The sequence below is a fragment of the Felis catus genome, chromosome B2, assembly GCF_018350175.1.
Source record: "Felis catus isolate Fca126 chromosome B2, F.catus_Fca126_mat1.0, whole genome shotgun sequence".
In the NCBI taxonomy this organism is placed as follows: Eukaryota; Metazoa; Chordata; class Mammalia; order Carnivora; family Felidae; genus Felis; species Felis catus.
The window spans coordinates 98940549-98959763 of NC_058372.1; the positions used below are offsets into that span (position 1 = coordinate 98940549).

The 19215-nt window shown below is 38.6% G+C and overlaps 3 protein-coding genes across 7 annotated transcripts in view; 1 reads left to right on the forward strand and 2 right to left on the reverse strand.

Annotated features, from left to right (window-relative positions):
• The window catches only part of WASF1 (WASP family member 1), a 71283-nt gene extending 57513 nt beyond the window's left edge, over positions 1-13770 (reverse strand). For 2 of the 5 annotated variants that reach the window (XM_019831069.3, XM_019831067.3), the window contains exon 1: positions 13543-13770. The gene's annotated coding sequence lies outside the window, so the exon portion shown is untranslated. Of the gene's footprint in view, positions 1-12688; positions 12840-13542 lie in introns of all 5 variants that reach the window. The other 3 variants (XM_019831070.3, XM_011282505.3, XM_019831068.3) reach the window with 2 other exon arrangements.
• Positions 13771-13840: 70 nt separating this feature from the next.
• Positions 13841-19215, forward strand: part of CDC40 (cell division cycle 40) — a 61419-nt gene continuing 56044 nt past the window's right edge. The window contains exons 1-2 of the mRNA XM_023254239.2: positions 13841-14339; positions 14492-14738. Of these exons, the coding sequence (XP_023110007.1) occupies positions 14550-14738 (189 nt within the window). The 5' untranslated portion in view covers positions 13841-14339; positions 14492-14549. The remainder of the gene's footprint in view (positions 14340-14491; positions 14739-19215) is intronic.
• The window catches only part of METTL24 (methyltransferase like 24), a 170751-nt gene continuing 167639 nt past the window's right edge, over positions 16104-19215 (reverse strand). The window contains exon 6 of the mRNA XM_023254245.2: positions 16104-17182. Within this exon, the coding sequence (XP_023110013.1) occupies positions 17156-17182 (27 nt within the window). The 3' untranslated portion in view covers positions 16104-17155. The remainder of the gene's footprint in view (positions 17183-19215) is intronic.

A 19215-nucleotide genomic window follows, 5' to 3' on the forward strand; every position in this document is an offset into this window, starting at 1 on the left:
GCCCCAGTCTCTGTACTAAATTTATGCATTCTTCTTTTAAAAACTATTCTATCTCAGGCATCTGGGCGGCTCTGTTGGGGAAGCGTCCGACTCGTTTCAGCTCAGGTCATGATCTCCTGGTTCGTGGATTTGGCATTCTCTCGAGCTCTGTGCTGGCAGTGCAGAGCTTGCTTGGGATTCTCTGTCTCTCCCTCTCTGTCTGCCCCCCTGCTTGTGTGATGAATAAACTTAAAAACAAACAAACATTATATCTCACTTTACTTCATTCAGGTCTGTACCCCCCTCACTCTAACAACTCTATTTTAAGTAGTGGCTCCTCCTTTCTATATCTATGCCCTGCTTTATTTTTCTTCACAGCACTTATTGCTACCTATCGTTATATTAAGATTGGTATTTGTTTATCGCTTATCTCCCCCACTAGAATGTAAACCCCATATGAGTGAGGATTTGTTTTGTTCTTCACTGAATACTCAGCATTTAGCAGAATCTGGCACACAACAGCTGCTCAATAAATATTAATTAATTAATTAAATAATTCGTGGAAAGGCCAAGACCCTCCTATGTTGTATAATCTCATCTGGTTTCCTAGAATGCAGTAGATCAGAAGCAACAATTTAGAGGGGGAAAGTGCTAGAAGCAGGCATGTAAATATTGACAGAGAAATATAAAGTTCCAAGTACCAATCACAATAATGTTGGCCAGCAATGTGGGATAACTTGTTACATGGATAAATAATCCTATATCCTCTAATAACCAACATCTTTGTATTACGACAAAGTATAATAATAGTCAGTTTCATAATGAGCCAATTAATCAGTTTAGCCCAGAGCATCTATACATATAAGGCTTTGGTAGAGGACAGGGGAATCTTTATCATTTAGAAGAAGTTAAATTACATTCCATATACTTTTTTTTAAGGAAGCAGAGAACTGTATAATACTTTTAGAACTAATCCCATAATAAGTAATTAAAATGCAAATTTTACTTTTATATGGAGAAGCTACAAATTTTTGGAAAAAGACATGTAAATGGACTCTCTAAATTCTCAGTGAAGTTACTTAAGGGAACCATTACCACTTTTTATAAGTTTAAAAATTAACCTTATTTTCTTTTTTTATGTCAATATTGATCTATAGGTCATCAGGTTTGCAAAAGCCTATCCTCATCTTTGTTAAGTGTGTAAGATTTTTAAAAATAGATTAGTGCATCTCTTTGTTTAGAACAATTTTATCAATACTGGTAGTTATACTTAACCCAGTATGCCCTTCTCTCTAAACCGTAAGTTCATTCAGAGATACGATGTAGTTGAAACTCTTAACAAAGGTCCTTCTCTATTGCAAGATTTATGCATACCAAGTTAGTGACTTTCAAACATTAATGTATATACCAGTCACCCAGGAAGCTTGTTAAACTGACTCAGTACTTTCTGATTCAGCAGATATGGAGTGGGCCTAATATCTAATATTCTGCATTTCTAACAAGCTCTCATATGGTACTGACACTATGGGTCCGCAGATCACACTTTTGAGTATCAGTCACTAAATACTATGTTACCTCAGAAATCACTAAGTCACTTGGAAAATAATATTGGAATAAGTGCAATATCTAAATTCTATCTGATTAACAGTTTTATCAAGTGTTTTAGAAATATAGTAAGTGTCTGACCAATTGCAGAGCTATATAAAAATGGCTTTGCTTATTTTTCTTAGTTCTTATCTTCATAAAACCTAATGTATTCCAGCATAAGTTAAACAATATTCCCTATCAACATATTATTTCATCAATAAAGTTTTTAAGGTGTACTTGTTACTTAGCTATCTCCTTCAGAATCAACTGTCCTCTCTCAGAATTATCAATAAATCATACCTTCTTTCAAAACACTGTACTGTACAGCCTGGTCTCAAGCTAGTTCATTACCAAGGTGCTTGATTATTTATTAAACCTCATAATGTATATCACAACTTAATATACCTTAGTTACCTAACTTTTTAAAAAAAAATTTTACGTTTCTTTATTTTTGAGAGAGAAGGAGGCAGAGTGCAAGTGGGGGAGGGGCAGAAAGAGAGAGAGAGAGAGAGAGAGAGAGAGAGAGAGAGAGAATCCAAAGTAGGCTCCAGGCTCTGAGCCATCAGCACAGAGCCCGACACAGGGCTTGAACCCACAAACTGAGAGATCATGACCTGAGCTGAAGTCGGACACTTAACCAACTGAGCCACCCAGGCACCCCCTAAGTTACCTAACTTTTATATAGTCCTTTATAGTTCACAAATCCCTTTTAATATATCACTTAATCCTTATAACAACTCTTCCAGGTGGTGGTTATCATTCACATTTTACAAATGAGGAAACTGATCAGAAGTAAAATGATCCAATATTAAATAAGTGAAAGCACTAAAAATTAACTCCAGTCTTCTGGCTTAAATACAGTCAATTCCTGATTAATCTCTGGGTAATTATGTGGGGAGATACAGATAACTGGAACATAGCCATTAAAATCAAAATTGCAGTTTATTCAAGGAGAGTTATTAGAGTATAGCTTGCCATATAAAAGACTAACAGTAGGAAACAAGTAAAATAAATTTTGGTATATCCATATAGTGGAATACTATGGAGTTGTTTGTAATATATGGTTACTTCCAGATTCCACTCCAACATGTAAAAAGCTTGGAAGTCATCATTCTTCTCTCACAACAAAATAAAAGTTGAACAAACTGGAAGCTAATGGACTTTTCTTTGATCCTTGAGATACTGAGGTCAGAGGACAAACTATCATCCAAGAAATCAGAACGACTAATACAGAGAATACAGATTAACTGACTGAAGATGAAAGCACAGAAGCCAGGGACTGATATGAACACTTAAATGGTAACTTGAACAAGTTGCTGGAGGCTGACTGTGGTCTAGCTTGAGAGTTTAAAACTCCTGGGGAGCCCAAGGGTCTAGTCTGAGAACGGCTGCTACACTTTCTCAGTTTTATGCCCCACAAGGTTCTCAAGGAGAAAAATCAGAGAAAAATCTTCTGCTTGGTTGGGGGAAGGAAAACAATAACCAGTCGAAACAAGTTGAAACAAGTCCAGAGAATTCTCCATAAGAAAAGGTTATCTAGTAAAGGAAAAGACTTCATCAGAGCCTTGTTCAACTTTGGAGAAATGAAAACTGCCCAGTTCCTACTCACTCTAGACTTCTGGCATACCTACATTGGAGGGGGCGGGGGAAGAAGAGAAACTGAGAAGCACTTGTGGAGGTCCAGACCAAATAAAGACTAATATCTAAGCATAGAATTATACGGGTGCCTGGCTGGCTCAGTTGGTAGGGCATGTGACTCTTGATCTTGGGGTTGTAGGTTCGAGCTCCAGGTTGGATGTGGAGATTACTTAAAAATAAAATGTTAAAAAAAAAAAAAAAAAAGAAAAAAAAAGAAAAGCTAGGGGCACCTAGGTGGCTCAGTCGGCTGAGTGTCTGACTTTGGCTCAGGTCATGATATGGTTTGAATTCAAGCCCCACATCAGGCTCTGTGCTGACAGCTCAGAGCCTGGAGCCTGTTTTGGATTCTGTGTCTCCATCTCTCTCTGCCCCTCTCCCACTCACCTCTTTCTCCCTCTGTCTCAAAAATAAACAAAGATATAAAAAAAATTAAAACAGGGCTCCTACACAGTAACAGGATTATAGTTGAAAAAAACTGCAAGGCTCAGACACTATTTAAGAAGGTATTTGTAGGGAAACCCAAAGACAACAAGGGAAACAAAAACAAGAACACTAGAGGAAACTAAAACCTCTGAAACCTACAGCTACACCAAACGGTAAACACAGCCTTGTTCCTAGTTAGAGAAATACAAAACCTCATACAAAAGACCTACCTTCTTCAGTTTCTGTTATTCTATGCATTATGCCTGGCTCTCAACAAAAAATTATAAGGCGTGCTAAAAGGAAATGAAAGTATATTCCAAAGTGACAAAGCAAGCATCAGAACCAAATTCATATAGTGCAGATTTTGTAATTATCAGACTGGGAATTTACAAGAACTATGATTACCATACTAAGGGCTCTAATGGGCAACATGCACAAATTGATGGATATTGTAAACAGAGAGATGGAAACTATGAACCAATAGAAAAGAAACATTAGAAATCAAAAACAGTGTAACAGAAATAAATAATGTCTTTCATATGGTCACCAGTACACTGGACAGAGCTGAGGAAAGAATCAATGAGCTTGAAGAAGTATCCGTAGAAACTTCCCAAACATTTAAAATGCAAATAAAAAAATAAAAAAATAAAAAACAAAATGCAAAGAGAAAAGAGAATGAAGAAAACAGAATATTTAAGAACTGTGGAACAATAAAAGAAGGCATAACATATACGTAAGAAATACCAGAAGAAAGAGAAGAGTAGAGGAAATGTTTGAAGTAATAATGCCTGAGAATTTTCCAAAATTAATGACAGAAGCCAACCATAAATTCATGAAGCTCAGAAAACATCAAGCAAGACATATACCAAAATATCTATACTGAAGCATATAATATTCAAACTACAGAAAACTAAAAACAAAGAGAAAAACATTGAAATAAGTCAGGAAAACACAAAACAAAACACTTTACCTATAGAGAAAAAAATGATAAGAATTATGTTGGACTTCTCGTCAGTAACCATGCAAAAAAAAAGAAAAAAGCATAGAGTGAAATATTTCAAGTGTTGAAAGAAATAACCATCAACCTAGAATTTTGTTATTAGAGAAATTATCCTTCAAAAATTAAAAAGAAATAAAGACTTTTCTCAGCCAAATAAAAACTGAGGGAATTTGTCACCAGCAGACCTGCCTTGCAAGAAAAAAAGTTCTTTAGAGAAAAAGGTCAGAAACTCTAATCTACATAAAGAAAGAGCCACAGAGAATGGATAAAGAGAAGATAAAAATCTTTATTTTTTTAATCCTCTCTGATTGTATAACTGTTTGTTCAAAGTGGTAATAGCCACAAAGTTCCAGGTAATTATAGCATACAGACAAGCGAAATGAATGGCAGCAATGTTATAAGGGATGGGAGACAGAAATTGGGAATACTCCATTATAAGGTATCTGCAATACCTGTGAAGTAGCACAGTGTTATCTGAAAGTGGACTTAGATTAGTTGTAAATATATACTGCAAACTCTAGGACAACCACTAAAAAGCATTTAAAAAATAAGTATAATCAATATATGAGGAGATGAGAAAAAATGCACCCATATAAAATGCTCAGTTAAAGCCATAGAAGGCTGAAAAAGATGGTGGGGGGGGGGTGGTGGTGGTGGTGGTGGAAAGAACAGGTGTAATGAATAGAAACATTACAGTATGATAGATATTAATCCACTTATCAATGACAACTTTAAATGTGAATGATTCAAATGTACCAATTAAAAGAGTGTTAGAGTGGATGAAAAAAATCCAACTATGTGTTGTCTACAAGATACCATTTTATAGGTAAAGATATATATATATATATATAGATAGATAGATAGATAAAAAGTAAAGGGATGGGGACATGCTAACTCTAATCAAAACAAAGCAAGAGTAGCTATATTAATTATAAACAAAGCAGACTTCTGAGCAAGGGAATTTTTCAATGATAAAGAAGGGCATTACATAATATACAGGGGTAAATTCTTCAAAGAGACATAACAACCCTTAATGTATATACATCTAACAACAGAACACTAAAATCTGATAGAACTGCAAGGAGAAATAGATAAATTCACTATTATAGAGACTTCAACACACCTCTGTTAAGTAAATGACAGATCCAACAGGCAGAAAATTAGTAAGGATAGGGTTGAACTGAATAACACCATCAATCAACTGGCTCTAATTGACATTTATATAGTACTTCACCCAACAACAGCAGAAACCACATCCTTCTTAAGTTCAGATAGACTATTCACCAAGATAGACCACATTCTGGGCCATAAAATACACCCTCCAAAATTTAAAAGAAAAGACATCATAGAATGTATGCTTTCAGACCATAATGGAATTAAAATAGAAAGCAATAGCAGAAAGATAGCTAGAAAATCCCAACATATTTGAAGATTAAACACCACACTTCTAAATAACATATGGGTCAAAGAAGTCTCAAGAGGAATTTTAAAATATTTTGAAGTGAAAATGATAAAAACACTCTTCAAAATGTGTGGGATCCATCAGAAGTAGTGCTTAGAGGGAAATTTAGAGCACTGAATGCATACATTAGGAAAGAAGAAAGATCTAAAATCAATAATCTCAGGATCCATCTTAAGAAACCATGGAAAGAAAAGCATACAAGCCTAAAGCAAGCAGACACAGCAGAAAATAGAATAAAAATAAACAAAACTGCAAACAGGAAATCAACACAGAAAATGAATGAAACCAAATATATCAACAAAATATTTTTGATTGCTAGTCTTCATCCTCAACTAAAATACAAAATGCTTCTTCTGTTCTCTTTTCCTTAACCTTTCTACAATTCTCTGACATCATCTCTAGTACATGTATGTTACAAAATTTATCCTGGCCCAAAAAGATATATAAGACACATAGAAGACAACAGAGTCTAAATAAAGAGTGGAACACAAAAAAGCTTACTTTCATAGCATAACATGAAAAACTGACAGACTTCACATTTTTGGTAGAAAAATCAAATAAGTTAATCTATGCCCTGACATGCAAGCTTTTTCTTTAAAGTTTTTTTTAAATTTATTTTGAGGGGAGGAGGGGCAGAAAGAGAGAGGGAGAGAGAGAATCCCAGAGAGAGAGAGAATCCCAAGTAAGCTCTGCACTGTCAGTGCAGAGCCCGACTTGGGGCTTGAACTCATGAACTGTGAGATCATGACCTGAGCCCAAACCACAAAAGTCTAACGCTAACCAACTGAGCCACCCAGGTGCCTCTTCTTTTTCTTTTCAAATGAATTTCAGTATGGAAACATTAACTTATTACAGTAGACTTGATTAACAGTTACTCAAGACGAAAAAATGGCAGGAAACTGTACCACTGTCAAACATACCCAAAATAAAACACTGCTTGCCATCATCACCTAACAGGTGTCAACCACATCCAACTTCCACCTCCTTAGAATTCCGTCAGAACCATTAGTTTAATATGTAGCACTTTACCAGCACAGGGTAGTAGGAAAAAAGGGATTTTAAAATCTGTGTTCAAATTCTACCTCTAACATTTTTATTAGACATGTGACCTTGTACATATTAATCTATGATGGGTCTTGGGTGGTTGGCTGCCAAGTACCAGAAATATAATTCCAACTAGTTTATGGGAAAAATGGACAACTTATTACAAAGATTTTTATTATTATTACACTCAGGTGTCTCTTGGAACCCAATCTCAGGACCATGGACAAAGACAGGTAAATACAGTCGGGACTCTGTGCATCTGCTTCTCCTATTCTGTTTATTTAGTTCATATGACAAGAAACAACACCATTAACAGTTCCTGGGTTTTATGTCTTATAGTTTCAGCCACTGGAGAAAAAACAAATTATTCAAACCTCTGGGCACTTAGAACTCAGGAAAAGCTCTGACTGTCCTGGCTTAGTGAAGGTGTCTAGAACTGCACCAACAAAAATGGGCAGGATTGTGACTGATCTCCCAGAGTGATCTTTTCAAAAGACAGATCCAGTCCAGTTGTTAACCTGATTAAAACCCTTCATGGCTTTCCCCAATACACTTGAAATCCAGAGCTCTAACTGAAACAAGACTTAATTTAAGTAGGCTTTACATGGTCTGAGTCCTATTTACCTTTACAACTGTGCATTAAGCCACAATCCCTCTTTTTCACTATATAGTTGAGCTTTATCTACTCTGGCCTTTTCTTAGTTCTTAGTTGAACCTACCAAGCTCTTTCCTACCTCCAAATTTTTTAACATGTATTCTTGGCATCTTTTCCTTTTTCTCATAGCTAACTTCCACTAATTTTTCCTTAAAGAACCCTCCCTGACTCCCAAGGTAAATCAGGTTCCCTGTTCTTTTCCTTTACAGCACTCGCCACAATTTCTAATTACAGATATGTGTATTTGTTCATTATCTGTCTAACCATACTGTTACCTCTAAGAGACCTGAGACCTGTTTTGCTCTCTATGGTATACTTTTAGCACCTACTTGGTCTTCAATATTATGTGCTGAGTGAATAACTGGTTTAGCATGGGACAAGTGGTATCACCAGTAGACTGACCAATTACAGACGAGGGGAAGAGTAGCAGGCAGGCAGAATTACTGTTCCCAAGTTACTAGAATGGTTGCTCCAGAGTAACTTACTGAGGAAAGGGAAGAGAAAGTGGTTCCCAGAGAACCTGTGTTTCTCCTGAGCAGAATAAACCACTTGTTTATTTCCATTAACCTTCTTCCTCCATTAAATTCTAATAGGACTATGGTATTAAGTAAAATAATAAATATAACAGTAGCTATACAGTGACTTGCATATATAGCAAGCATGTAATATCAATTTTTTCCACATGGGAGAACATGTTCATATTATTTTTGAATACTATTAACCTCCAAATATGAATTGAAAACCAACAAAATATTCCACTGTAAATGAGCATCATAACTGTGTTTCATGACCCCTTTTCTCACAGCATCCTGATCTTTCCACCTAAGAGAATCACTTACCTGCTAATCTTTGTATTAACTGTATCCACTCAAATATCCATGTAACTTAAATTAATTCTGGAAACACAAAAATGAAGCAAAGCAAAACAAAACAACCAACCAAAACAACGAAACTGCTTTTGTTCTCAAGGAATTCATAAACTCTATTTTTCACTCTGCTTCCAACCATACCATACCTCTGCTCCTGCCATGCCCAAAGTTCTAGAACACCCAAAGTAAGACTGAAAGATTTAGCAAATAAAAATGTAAGATATCCCGAACAGTACCTGACAACCCTACTCCCAGGTCATATTCCATCATTTTACCTTCATAAACCCACTCCAAAACCTTAGTTCCAATAATTTTCCTTATTAAAAAAATTTCTCTGGAGATTCACTGGATATGATCATTCTCCCAAGTTTAAATAAAATCTACCTTGACTTTTCTTAAACACTGTCAATAAAAAACAAAAGAACAAAGCAAATCATCTTAATTCTGTTTCTTGGTGGTGCTAGGAGTTAAAAAAATAAAGTAGAATAAAAATAAAAGCAGACAAAATAACAAACATTACAAAAAACTCCTTTAAAAACCTAAAAAGTCTTGCTTCCAAGAATAGGCATGACAGAAGATTAAGACTATAATCTTTTCAGGGGCGCCTAGGTGGCTCAGTAGGTTAAGCGTCTGACTTTGGCTCAGGTCATGATCTCAGTTTGTGAGTTCGAGCCCCACGTCGGGCTCTCTGCTGACAGCGCAGAGCCTGGAGCCTGCTTTGGATTTCTGTCTCCTTCTCTCCCTGCCCCTCCCCACTTGTGCTCTCTCTGTCTCTCAAAAATAAATAAGTGAAAAAAAATTTTTTTAAATGATAAAAAAAAGACTATAATCTGTTCAGAAGTAGATCTAGAAAGAAGAAATTCCATGAGAGAAGGTATATAAAGCAGGAACATTAGAAAGGAAAAATGAACTCTCAGAAAAAAGTGGTTACACTGAGCATTGAAGTGCCTTTGAATTTTATTTGTAACTGAAAGGCATCTCAGAGAGGTCTATGTCAACCTTCTCCTTTTATAACAGAGAAAACCAAAGACCCTGAAAGGTAAAATGACCTGTCAAACGTCACATAGAAGACCCTAGCTCCTTCTAATTTCTCTCATTCTCTCACCTCTTGCCCCATATAATGTTAAGGCTCACTGAACTGAGGAAGATCCTCTTCTTCACGTCCAGTGGATGTTAGAGGACAAGTTCCTAATAATGTTGTCATGTCTAACACAAGAGAAATGTATTCCTAGCATTTCAAGGAAAAATCTCAAAGAAAAATTATTGTACATAGTGTAGGCATTTTCGATATAGTATTTATCCTAATTATTATTAATATTATTTAATTCTCTGGTATTATTAGCCTAATCTTATAATCTAAGTATATTATGGGTTGAATTTGATAGGCTGTCTGTGAATCTAACCACTAAGCATACTGTTTTTGAGAAAGTTCCAAGTTCTAAACCATTCTTCCAAGTTTTAAAATATAGATCTCATGCTAAATTAGGAACCAGCAATACACAAAGACTGAAAATTATAAACTAAATATGATAAGTTAAAAATACAAGACTCTTTACGTTATAAAAAAACTCCACCTCAGAAGTCATTTATTTTTAAAACTCAGTATTCAGGCACATTTAGCACAGGCTGTAATTTGCTTACATCTTTTTAAATAATATTTCACTAAAAAACTAAAGTAAAAAAGAATCAAACACATTTCTATACTCATCTAATTTAGGAAAACAACAACAAAAAACCTTTACTGTACTTTTTCATGTAGTGACCTATAAGAGGTAAGAAATTAATCATTTTATAAATGAAAGGTTGACCTCATATATATTATGCAGTATTTAGTGCTCTTTCCAAAAATGTGTGGGTAAAGGAATTCTATTTGAACAGATAAATAAAGTTCAAAGCACTTTCCAAACATTTTGTCTTTTCTCCTGAGATAAAACTATGTTTCATGAGTTAAAATTTGTTTGATCTATTTTTTAAAATTTCTACTCAGTATATCATATCAATGGATACCCTTCACTCATTCATTTTATTTGTCCAGCAACAACAAAAACAAGTCCCTACTATTTGCTAAGCCCTATGCTAGCAATTTTGGATTTATGACAATAAACATTAGCTTAGTTCCTGTCTTCAAGGAACTTAGAAGAACCTTTAATTAGCTGTATTTACCCAAGAGACAATGACAGCTGAATTTTAAGTTGGTCATTTGAGAAAACATTAAAAATGTAATCAAATTCATTCTCAAAAAAAACAAACTATACAATAGTAATTTTAAAGACATTTCAATAAACTTATCATCTATATGAAGTTTCCCCACAAAGCTCTGGTAAAATACAACTCTGGCAGAAGTCATAATAACATAATATTCTCATAGTAGCTTTCACTATAAAAATAAACTGAGTTAATAATACTCCAATAAGGAAATCAAAAGCTACTAATACCATTTCTTTCATAATGAAAACCAAACACTTGGAAATGGATAGCTTAACCTATTCTGAAAATAAAGCAAAATGTATAATTAAATGTAATATTATAGATTACCACATTATGTCTAAATATGTGTTTATTTACAAGCCTGAATAATAAAACTCTGTATCATACCTTACAAATGATCACAAGTATGTACTATGGATCATGTTATCTGCAAATTTTTCAATAAAAAGGGCCTTAACGTTTTTTGTAAAAATTTTTTTACAAACTTAATTCAAGATTGTATTTGTTTATTACCAAGTCGTATAACTTTTATCATCAATATAAATGATACTTACATTTACAACTATATATAGGTACTAACTATAATGTCTATTAAATTTACAATTATTAAAAATTCTTGATGGATGAGAAACATTTTTCAATTTAGAGCCATACATCTCCAAAGCAAAATTCAATGTAAATCAGCCATTCTGACATGCCATGGAATATCCTGACATTTTTTTCCTTGTGTTTTACACTGAAATATTTTCATCATCCATCAGCTAAAATATTTAAATTTTCTTTAAAAGCATTATGAAAACATCTTTACTGAATTTATGCATACTACTCAGTGGCATAAATAAGTATTTCCACCATTTGCATATAAGGAAACCAAGGCACAGAGGTGTCCATTTTGTAGATTGCAAGGTCATTTTCTAACCAAGCAACTGATCCTACACCATCAAGTGATATTATATGTGCGCCACTTCCAAAGGGCATAAAACAATTACTGTACCTTAAATCAATTGCCTCTGCAATGCCTATGTGCAATTGTTTTATCAAGAGGGTTATGGCAACAAGCTTAAAGGAGAAAAGCTGGAAGGGGAGGATTACAAAAAAAAAAAAAAAAAAGGAACACTTATTTTTGGTAGTGAATCATTTATTTTTAAGTAATGAAAGGCAAACAGTTTTTAACATAATAATCAAGTAACCAACAGTTGTTTCTTCTGTTTTCAAAAAATATTTCATCTTTCAGGTAGATCATGCAAAATTGGAGCCTGCCCATCCTCGTAGAAAGAAGTTCGAAAAAAATGAGAAAAATTCTTAACAATTAATACATGATACGGCAAAGACTGAAAAAAAATTTAGAGAAATTAGCGAATGCTCATTATGGCAGTTAAAACCCCACCTAAAATATTAGATGCTTCCTTTCATTCAACTGAAGGCTATGATTACCAGTAAAATATTCCATTACTGAAAAATAAAGAAATACAAAACTTTTCTCATTCAAAACTTGAATGAGTACTTTATTCAAATATCCGCCATAAATAAAAATACTTTCCTAACAGAAACTTAGATACGGAAAAAACTGTTCCTGAGAGTTCAAAGACAGACTGCATTTGTAATTATGATACAGTGCTGTCAACAATTAGAAAGATGAAAGTTACCTATCACATATGTTAAATTTAGGAACATTAGATGGGTTGAATAACCAATAAATTACCGGACAAAAAAATAAGACTTAACTAATAGGTGAATCTAACACCAAAGAAAAAATTAAATCATAATCCAAAGCACACGTTATACAGAAAAGAATAGGATTAGACTGAGTCGTATTAAAGTACCTAGTCTAGCTGGGGATTAGTTAATTAATCGGCTCTAGGACAGGTTGTGAATGTTCAGGTCAGATGTGCTTTCTTTTCATCATTATTCCAGTTCCTCATCCGCCAAGTGCAAGCAAGAGAAGGCGTCAGAGTACCGAAGCTAGGGGGCATGCTGTAGCAAGGGGAAAAGAAAAATGGGAAAGGTGCAATGGATGCTGCATAGTTGAATAATTATCTGGGTGGCACAATGGGCGAGTCCTGCCGACAACGGAGCTGAGTAAGCGGCTCCCTAACTCTGCCCGAGGCACTCCCCCATTACCAGGCATCAGAGGCGACCGCCCCGCTTCGCCCCCCCCACCTCCCTTCGGGGGAAGAAAGGGATCCCCGCACTCGCTTTACCTTTATGGCTGTAATATAAAGACGCGCGGCGCAAACACGCACACAAGCCGGCTTTACGGAGCCTCCCGCACGTAGCGCGAGCGGGGGCTTCGCTGCCACCCGGTGCTGCAGCCGCCCCCAGAGCGAGGCGGCATGGGGGTGGCCGACGGGGCAGGGACGCTCAGGCGGTGGCACCCCAGGTGAGACCCGCAGTCTCCCCGCCTAGGGCAGCATCGGGCGGTCCCTGCAACCGAGACCCAGGCGCGCCGGCCAGCCGTCTGCCTCGGCACCCAGCCCGGCAGGCGGGTGGGCGGCCAGAGCTCTGGAAACCCGCGAATGGGGGTGGGGGCCGGCGCGGGGGAGGCGCGCCCATCCCCGTCACCTTTGCCGGGCAAGAGCGCCACACACACCTCCATCCGTTCTGGCCAGTGAGAAAGAGTTCCTCTCCCAGCACCCTGTCCCCACCAAAAAACAATTCCTGAGAGACTCGCGCTCACCGTGAAATCATGGGGGGCTCCTGCCTTACCCCTTCTTCATGCTTCGGCGGCGGCCGCCGGTCCCCTTCAGCTCCCGGGACTCCACCTAGAGCCTCCAGGAGCGACAGGCTCCGGAGTGGAATCCGCTCCGGGCAGCGGCCCAGGCACCGGGCTATTGGGAACGCCGCCTGCGGCGCCCGCCGGTCGCCGGACCCACCGTGTGCTCGACGCGCGAGCGAACAACACAGCGAGCCGCCGCCGCCCCCCACCCGCCCCCTCCCCGCGCGCGACGCTCCACAACTGGGCGCGGAGATCCGCTCCTGAAGCAGGGGGAACCGCTGGACCTCGCCACCTAATCTCCCATCCTTCCCATCAGGAGCTGTTCTCCACCACTCAAGGTCTTCCAATTTAAGATTCTCACTTTCCTCTTCAGCTCCCAGAGCCCAGGTGCAGCCGTGGTGGAAAACTCAGCCTCCGCCCACTCACCCAACAGAGGGAATGAATACGGCTCTCCCCCCCATTTCCTGAGGCTGTATGGTATTGCCCAATCTCCAATTTGGGGGAAGGGGACTGAGAGAACAGTGCTTGGCCTGGGAGTGAGGGAAGATGATAGCCAATTGAATGAACCATCCATTCAGGGGCGTGGTCAAAGAGAGGCCTGCCCAGTTCGCCCCGCCCCTCGCACCAAACTACACTTCCCATTATGCCTCTTCCACTTCCCGCCGCGCTGAACGCCGGGAGTGTTGGACCTCGTGACCTCAGGGTATTTCGGAACTCGTAGTCTTCAATCCAGCCGAATAGGTCCTGAAAGTTATAAGGTATCACAATTCTCTCTACTTCCCTAGATAAACATTTTCGTATTCTGCGTTCTCTTATATTTATTCAAATACTAATTGATTATAGCTTAAAGACGTCGTAAATGAACTGTTAGCAAAGGAAGTAAGTAATGTGTGTCATGCTAATCTGTCAGGACCTGGAAGCCGCTTCTTCCGCCGGGGCCTGGTCTCCGCAGAGGATCGGTTGCAGTCATGTCGGCTGCGATTGCATCTTTGGCTGCGTCCTATGGTTCGGGTTCAGGGTCCGAATCGGACTCGGACAGTGAGGGTGGACGGTGTTCGCTGCCAGCTTCCGACTCCCTCATGCACTTGACTAAATCAGCTTCGGCCAAGCCGTCTCTGGCAGTGGCGGTGGACTCGGCTCCGGAGGTGGCAGTTAAGGTAAGCGCTGTGGCCACTGATGCAGTGCGGGACTTTGCTTCTGCTCCAAAATCCGGCAGTCGCTTGTTAGGCTCCGGGTTACCGCTGCCTCAGTGCTGAGATACAAGTTGCTAACGCTCGGGTCTCTTCTCCCTACATGCACCTTCCTTGGTTAAGCCGGGACTTGAAAGTTCAGGACAGTTCTCCACTGCTCCCCGCTGTCTTCTCCCTCCATCGAGCCAGTGGGAAGGGCGAGGGGGAGGTGGTGAAACTTTAATTTATTATGATTAGGATGTGGCCTGTGTGGAGCGGGTGTAAAACAGACACTTCCCAAACCAGACTATGTACTCTGACTTGAAGAGAGCGGTGTGCCGGCCTTGGTTTGTTTTGAAGTTAGAACTAGATTCTGGTTACGGCTCCACCACTTCTGCGAACTTCGGCAAGTTATACAACCTCCTGTGTTTCATTACCTGTGCAATAGAGATTATTTTTAAAGTATGTATCTGTATGAGAGTTTTATGTAAGTGAAATGATACAAATGTAGCTTATAGCGCAGACTCTGGTATCTAATAAAAGTGCAATAATGTTAGTTTAGCCCTTGTGATTATATATGTCGGTACAGCGAGAAAAGGTTTAAGAAACAGTGTGCTTGATCCCAGTTGAGGAGGGTGATAGAGGGAGAAATCGGATTGTATAGCTCATTCAACTAATATTTACGGAAGACGTGTTATTTGCCAGGAACTACTCTAGGGGCTGAAGACACAGAGGCCAAGGAGCCAGACATCTTTGCCATCATGATGCATACATGCTAGTGGAAGAGACAGCCAATGAAATGTGAGCAAGTAAAGCGGTTGCAGATTCAATTGAGTACTATGAATGGAAAAAAAAAAAAAGTTCCATGATAGAGAATTAAGTAGGAGTATGACTTCCATAGATGGGTCAGGGAAGTCTTCTCTGTAAAAGCAGCTTTGAAGAAGAAGAAGCCAGCCATGTGCAAGATAAGGCAAGAGTTTCCAGACAAAGGAAACTTTGCAAGAAAGTTAAAGCAAACAAAGCAAGTTTTGAGATGACAAGGAGCTTAGTGTGTTTGAAGATCTGAGGAAAGGTTGGCATGTCTAGAACCAGGGAAAAACACCTGCCAATTGATAATATAGGCCCAGTAGAGCCTAATGGGGGTGACCAGAAGCTCAAGATGTGCTGGTGGGAGGCAGTGTACAAAAACTGCTTTGCATGTAAGATGTTTCCTATACAATTGTCAAAACAATTTGTTGTATACCAGAAAATAATATAACATGTATGCTAATTATACTTCAATAAAAAAAAAAAATCAAACCAAGAAAAAGATGTTCCCAAGTCTAGTGTTATAATTTTAAGTCTTTTGCAAACTTTCACGAATTTTACTTTTTATTAATAAAGTGGTATGAAAGAATGCTTAGAATCCTATCTTTATAACAAAACAAACTCCCCAAACTTGTATCACTCCAGCAACCTCCTGAGTCCTCATTCTTTTCACAGCTTAAGTTTTTCGAGCTCTCACTTCATCTCATTTTCTCCTCAAGCCAGTGCAACCTAGCCCTGGCCTCTTGGGAAACTACCTACTCTCCCTGAGAAAGGTGAGAACGTGTCAAGTTCTGCTGTCTGACTTGAATATCTGCATCAAGTGACACTATTCTTGTTTCCCTCTGGCTTCCATAAGGCCATCCTCAGTCTTCTGATCCCCTGTTCTTCTGTCCTCCCTTGTGCACTGGGGTTTCCTGGGACCCGGCCCTTAGTCCCCCTTGCACGCCTCATACTCTCTCATGCCTTCAACTTGAGTCTGTGCTTCTGATGACTCACAGGTGAACACTGTGAAGTGAAAGGCTCTGGAATCAAGACTATCAGGATTCAAATCCTGCCTACAGCACTTACCCAAATGGTGACCTTGGGTAACTTGGATAAGTAACTTGGATAAGTTACTTTAAGTGCTCTGTGCCTAGGGTTTTTTTCTTATCTGTAAAGTCAGGATGACACTAATACCTGTCTCGAAGATAGGCTTGTCACAAAGCACATGAAGCACTTATAATAGTGTCAGACACACCGTCCTTATTATTTCCAATTCTAACCTCTTTGCTAGCTCCAGAACTGTTACACTTCTCACTCAGGATGGTACTTAGGCACCTCCAATCCAATGTGCTGAAAAATTAACAATTTTTCTTCCCCCTCAAGATCCACCTCACCTGTTTTTCCCATTTTGGTTAATGATCTCCCAACCCCCGTATTAGTCCAAGCCAAAAACAGAAGCGTCTTCCTTTTCCTTCTTCCTCAGCCCCTGAAGCTTGTCATTCAGACAGTTGTAACGTTCCTCAAATTAATTTCTTCCTCTCCACTTTCACTGATACAGCCTTACTTTATATCTTCTTTACTTCTCCCAGGAGTCATTCTTGATGTTCCTTTCTCTTTCAACCGCTACTCTTGGATGGTGGGTCCTATCATTGTGACACAATGACAGTTGTCAAATATTTTATTCCAGATTCTTATCATTTCTATCTAATGCAAGACAATTATAATAACCCTCTAACTGGTCTTTCTACTTTTTCCTTCTTGTTTCCTAGTTCCGTATCCCATTCTTTCCTTCACAGTGTGCCCAGAGTCATCTTTGTAAATTCCAGTGTTGTACCACTTCTCTGCCCAAAGATACCATGTTGCTACTGGATAATTTCCAAGTTCCTGTGTAACATGAGGCCTGCCATTTCCCCATGCTGAACTCTCTATAAAGCCCCAAAAGCCTTTTTTTTTTTCCCCCTCTCTAGATTTTTTGGCCATGCAAGTCTCTCTGCTTGGAAATCTCTTTCCTCATGCCTTGTGCTCCCTCCGCCTCCAAATTCTGTCCTTCAGTCTCAGTGCACACGTTCCCTCCTCTGTCCAAGCAGCCCCCTTTGTACCTCAGTCGTAGCACTTGCTGCATTGCTGTGACTTGTTCACTTTTTCTTTACCCTGGACTATTGTCAGACCCTAGGGACCAGACATGGTTGTGTCTATTTTCATGTCTCCTATGCCTGGTATACAAGATTAAGGGAAATATATTTGGTGAGAGAATGAATGAAAGAGTAAGTGAAAAAGAAAGTGTTGAGAAAGCATGTACATCAAGAATCAATGTACACTTATTGGGTGGGGGTGATGGAATGTCTCTAGAACTCACTTAGTTCAATCAACTCAAGTGTAAAGTAAGATAATCTGGGAAGAGAGGTCACATAAGGCACCAGACGTCCATTAGAAGCAGAGCACACAGGGGCGCCTGGGTGGCGCAGTCGGTTAAGCGTCCGACTTCAGCCAGGTCACGATCTCGCGGTCCGTGAGTTCGAGCCCCGCGTCAGGCTCTGGGCTGATGGCTCGGAGCCTGGAGCCTGTTTCCGATTCTGTGTCTCCCTCTCTCTCTGCCCCTCCCCCGTTCATGCTCTGTCTCTCTCTGTCCCAAAAATAAATGTTGAAAAAAAAAATTAAAAAAAAAAAAAGAAGCAGAGCACACAACTGGGGCTACACCCCCCCAGTTGATGAAGGTTCTATGATGAGAGAATAAGGGACATGAATTATCATTTGTTTGTGAACCAACACTTGTATGCAAAACAAACAAAACCTTACACATAGTAAATGTAGTGATAGAAAAATGACCAAGGGAGGAGATGTGAAGCATGCAGATATGATCATCTGTATTTGATTAACTATTGTGACGAATCGCAAGCATTTTGACAAGATTATAAACGTACTCAGTGTTTTTAATATTCCATTTCCCTGAACACTAATGAGATTGAACATCTTTTCATATATGTTATTGGTGATTAGACTTTTTTTTCTTTTTGAAGTGACTTGGGTTGTCTTTTGACTTGTAGGAGATCTTTGTATATCTGCCTAATATCCTTTGTCAGTTATATGTACTGCAAATATCTTTTCTGGCTTGTGGCTTGTCTCCTCACTTCCTTCACTGTCATGATAAATAGTTGTTTACTTGTCTAGTCTTATCAAGTTAGTCTTTTATGAATTGTGTTTCTTGTTTGAGAAATCCTTTCTTATCCCAAAGTCATAAGAATTTCCTTTTTGTTTTTTGAAAGCACTAGATTTTTGCTTTTTACATTTAAGACATAAATCAACAGGGATTTAATTATTGTGTATGGTGTGAACATTTTTAATAATATGGCTTGATCTCTGGTGAGGCTATTCCTCTAACCTCTTTTTGTTGTAGTTATTCAAGAATATCATGGCTGTTCTTGGCCCCTGTAATTCTAAATACAGTTTAGAATTGATTTGTAGAGTTTTACTAACACCCAGGTAGGGTTTTGTTTGATTACATTGAACCACAGATCAATTTGGAGACAATATTCTATTTGTTTAGGTTTTCTTTAGATTTTTAATTTCTTCCAAAGTTTATAATTTTCTCCATAAGTATCTTGCATAGTTTTGCTGAAGGTATTTCTAGGTGTGTCATGTTTTTATGCAATATATTCGTAAGTAGCATTATTTTTTA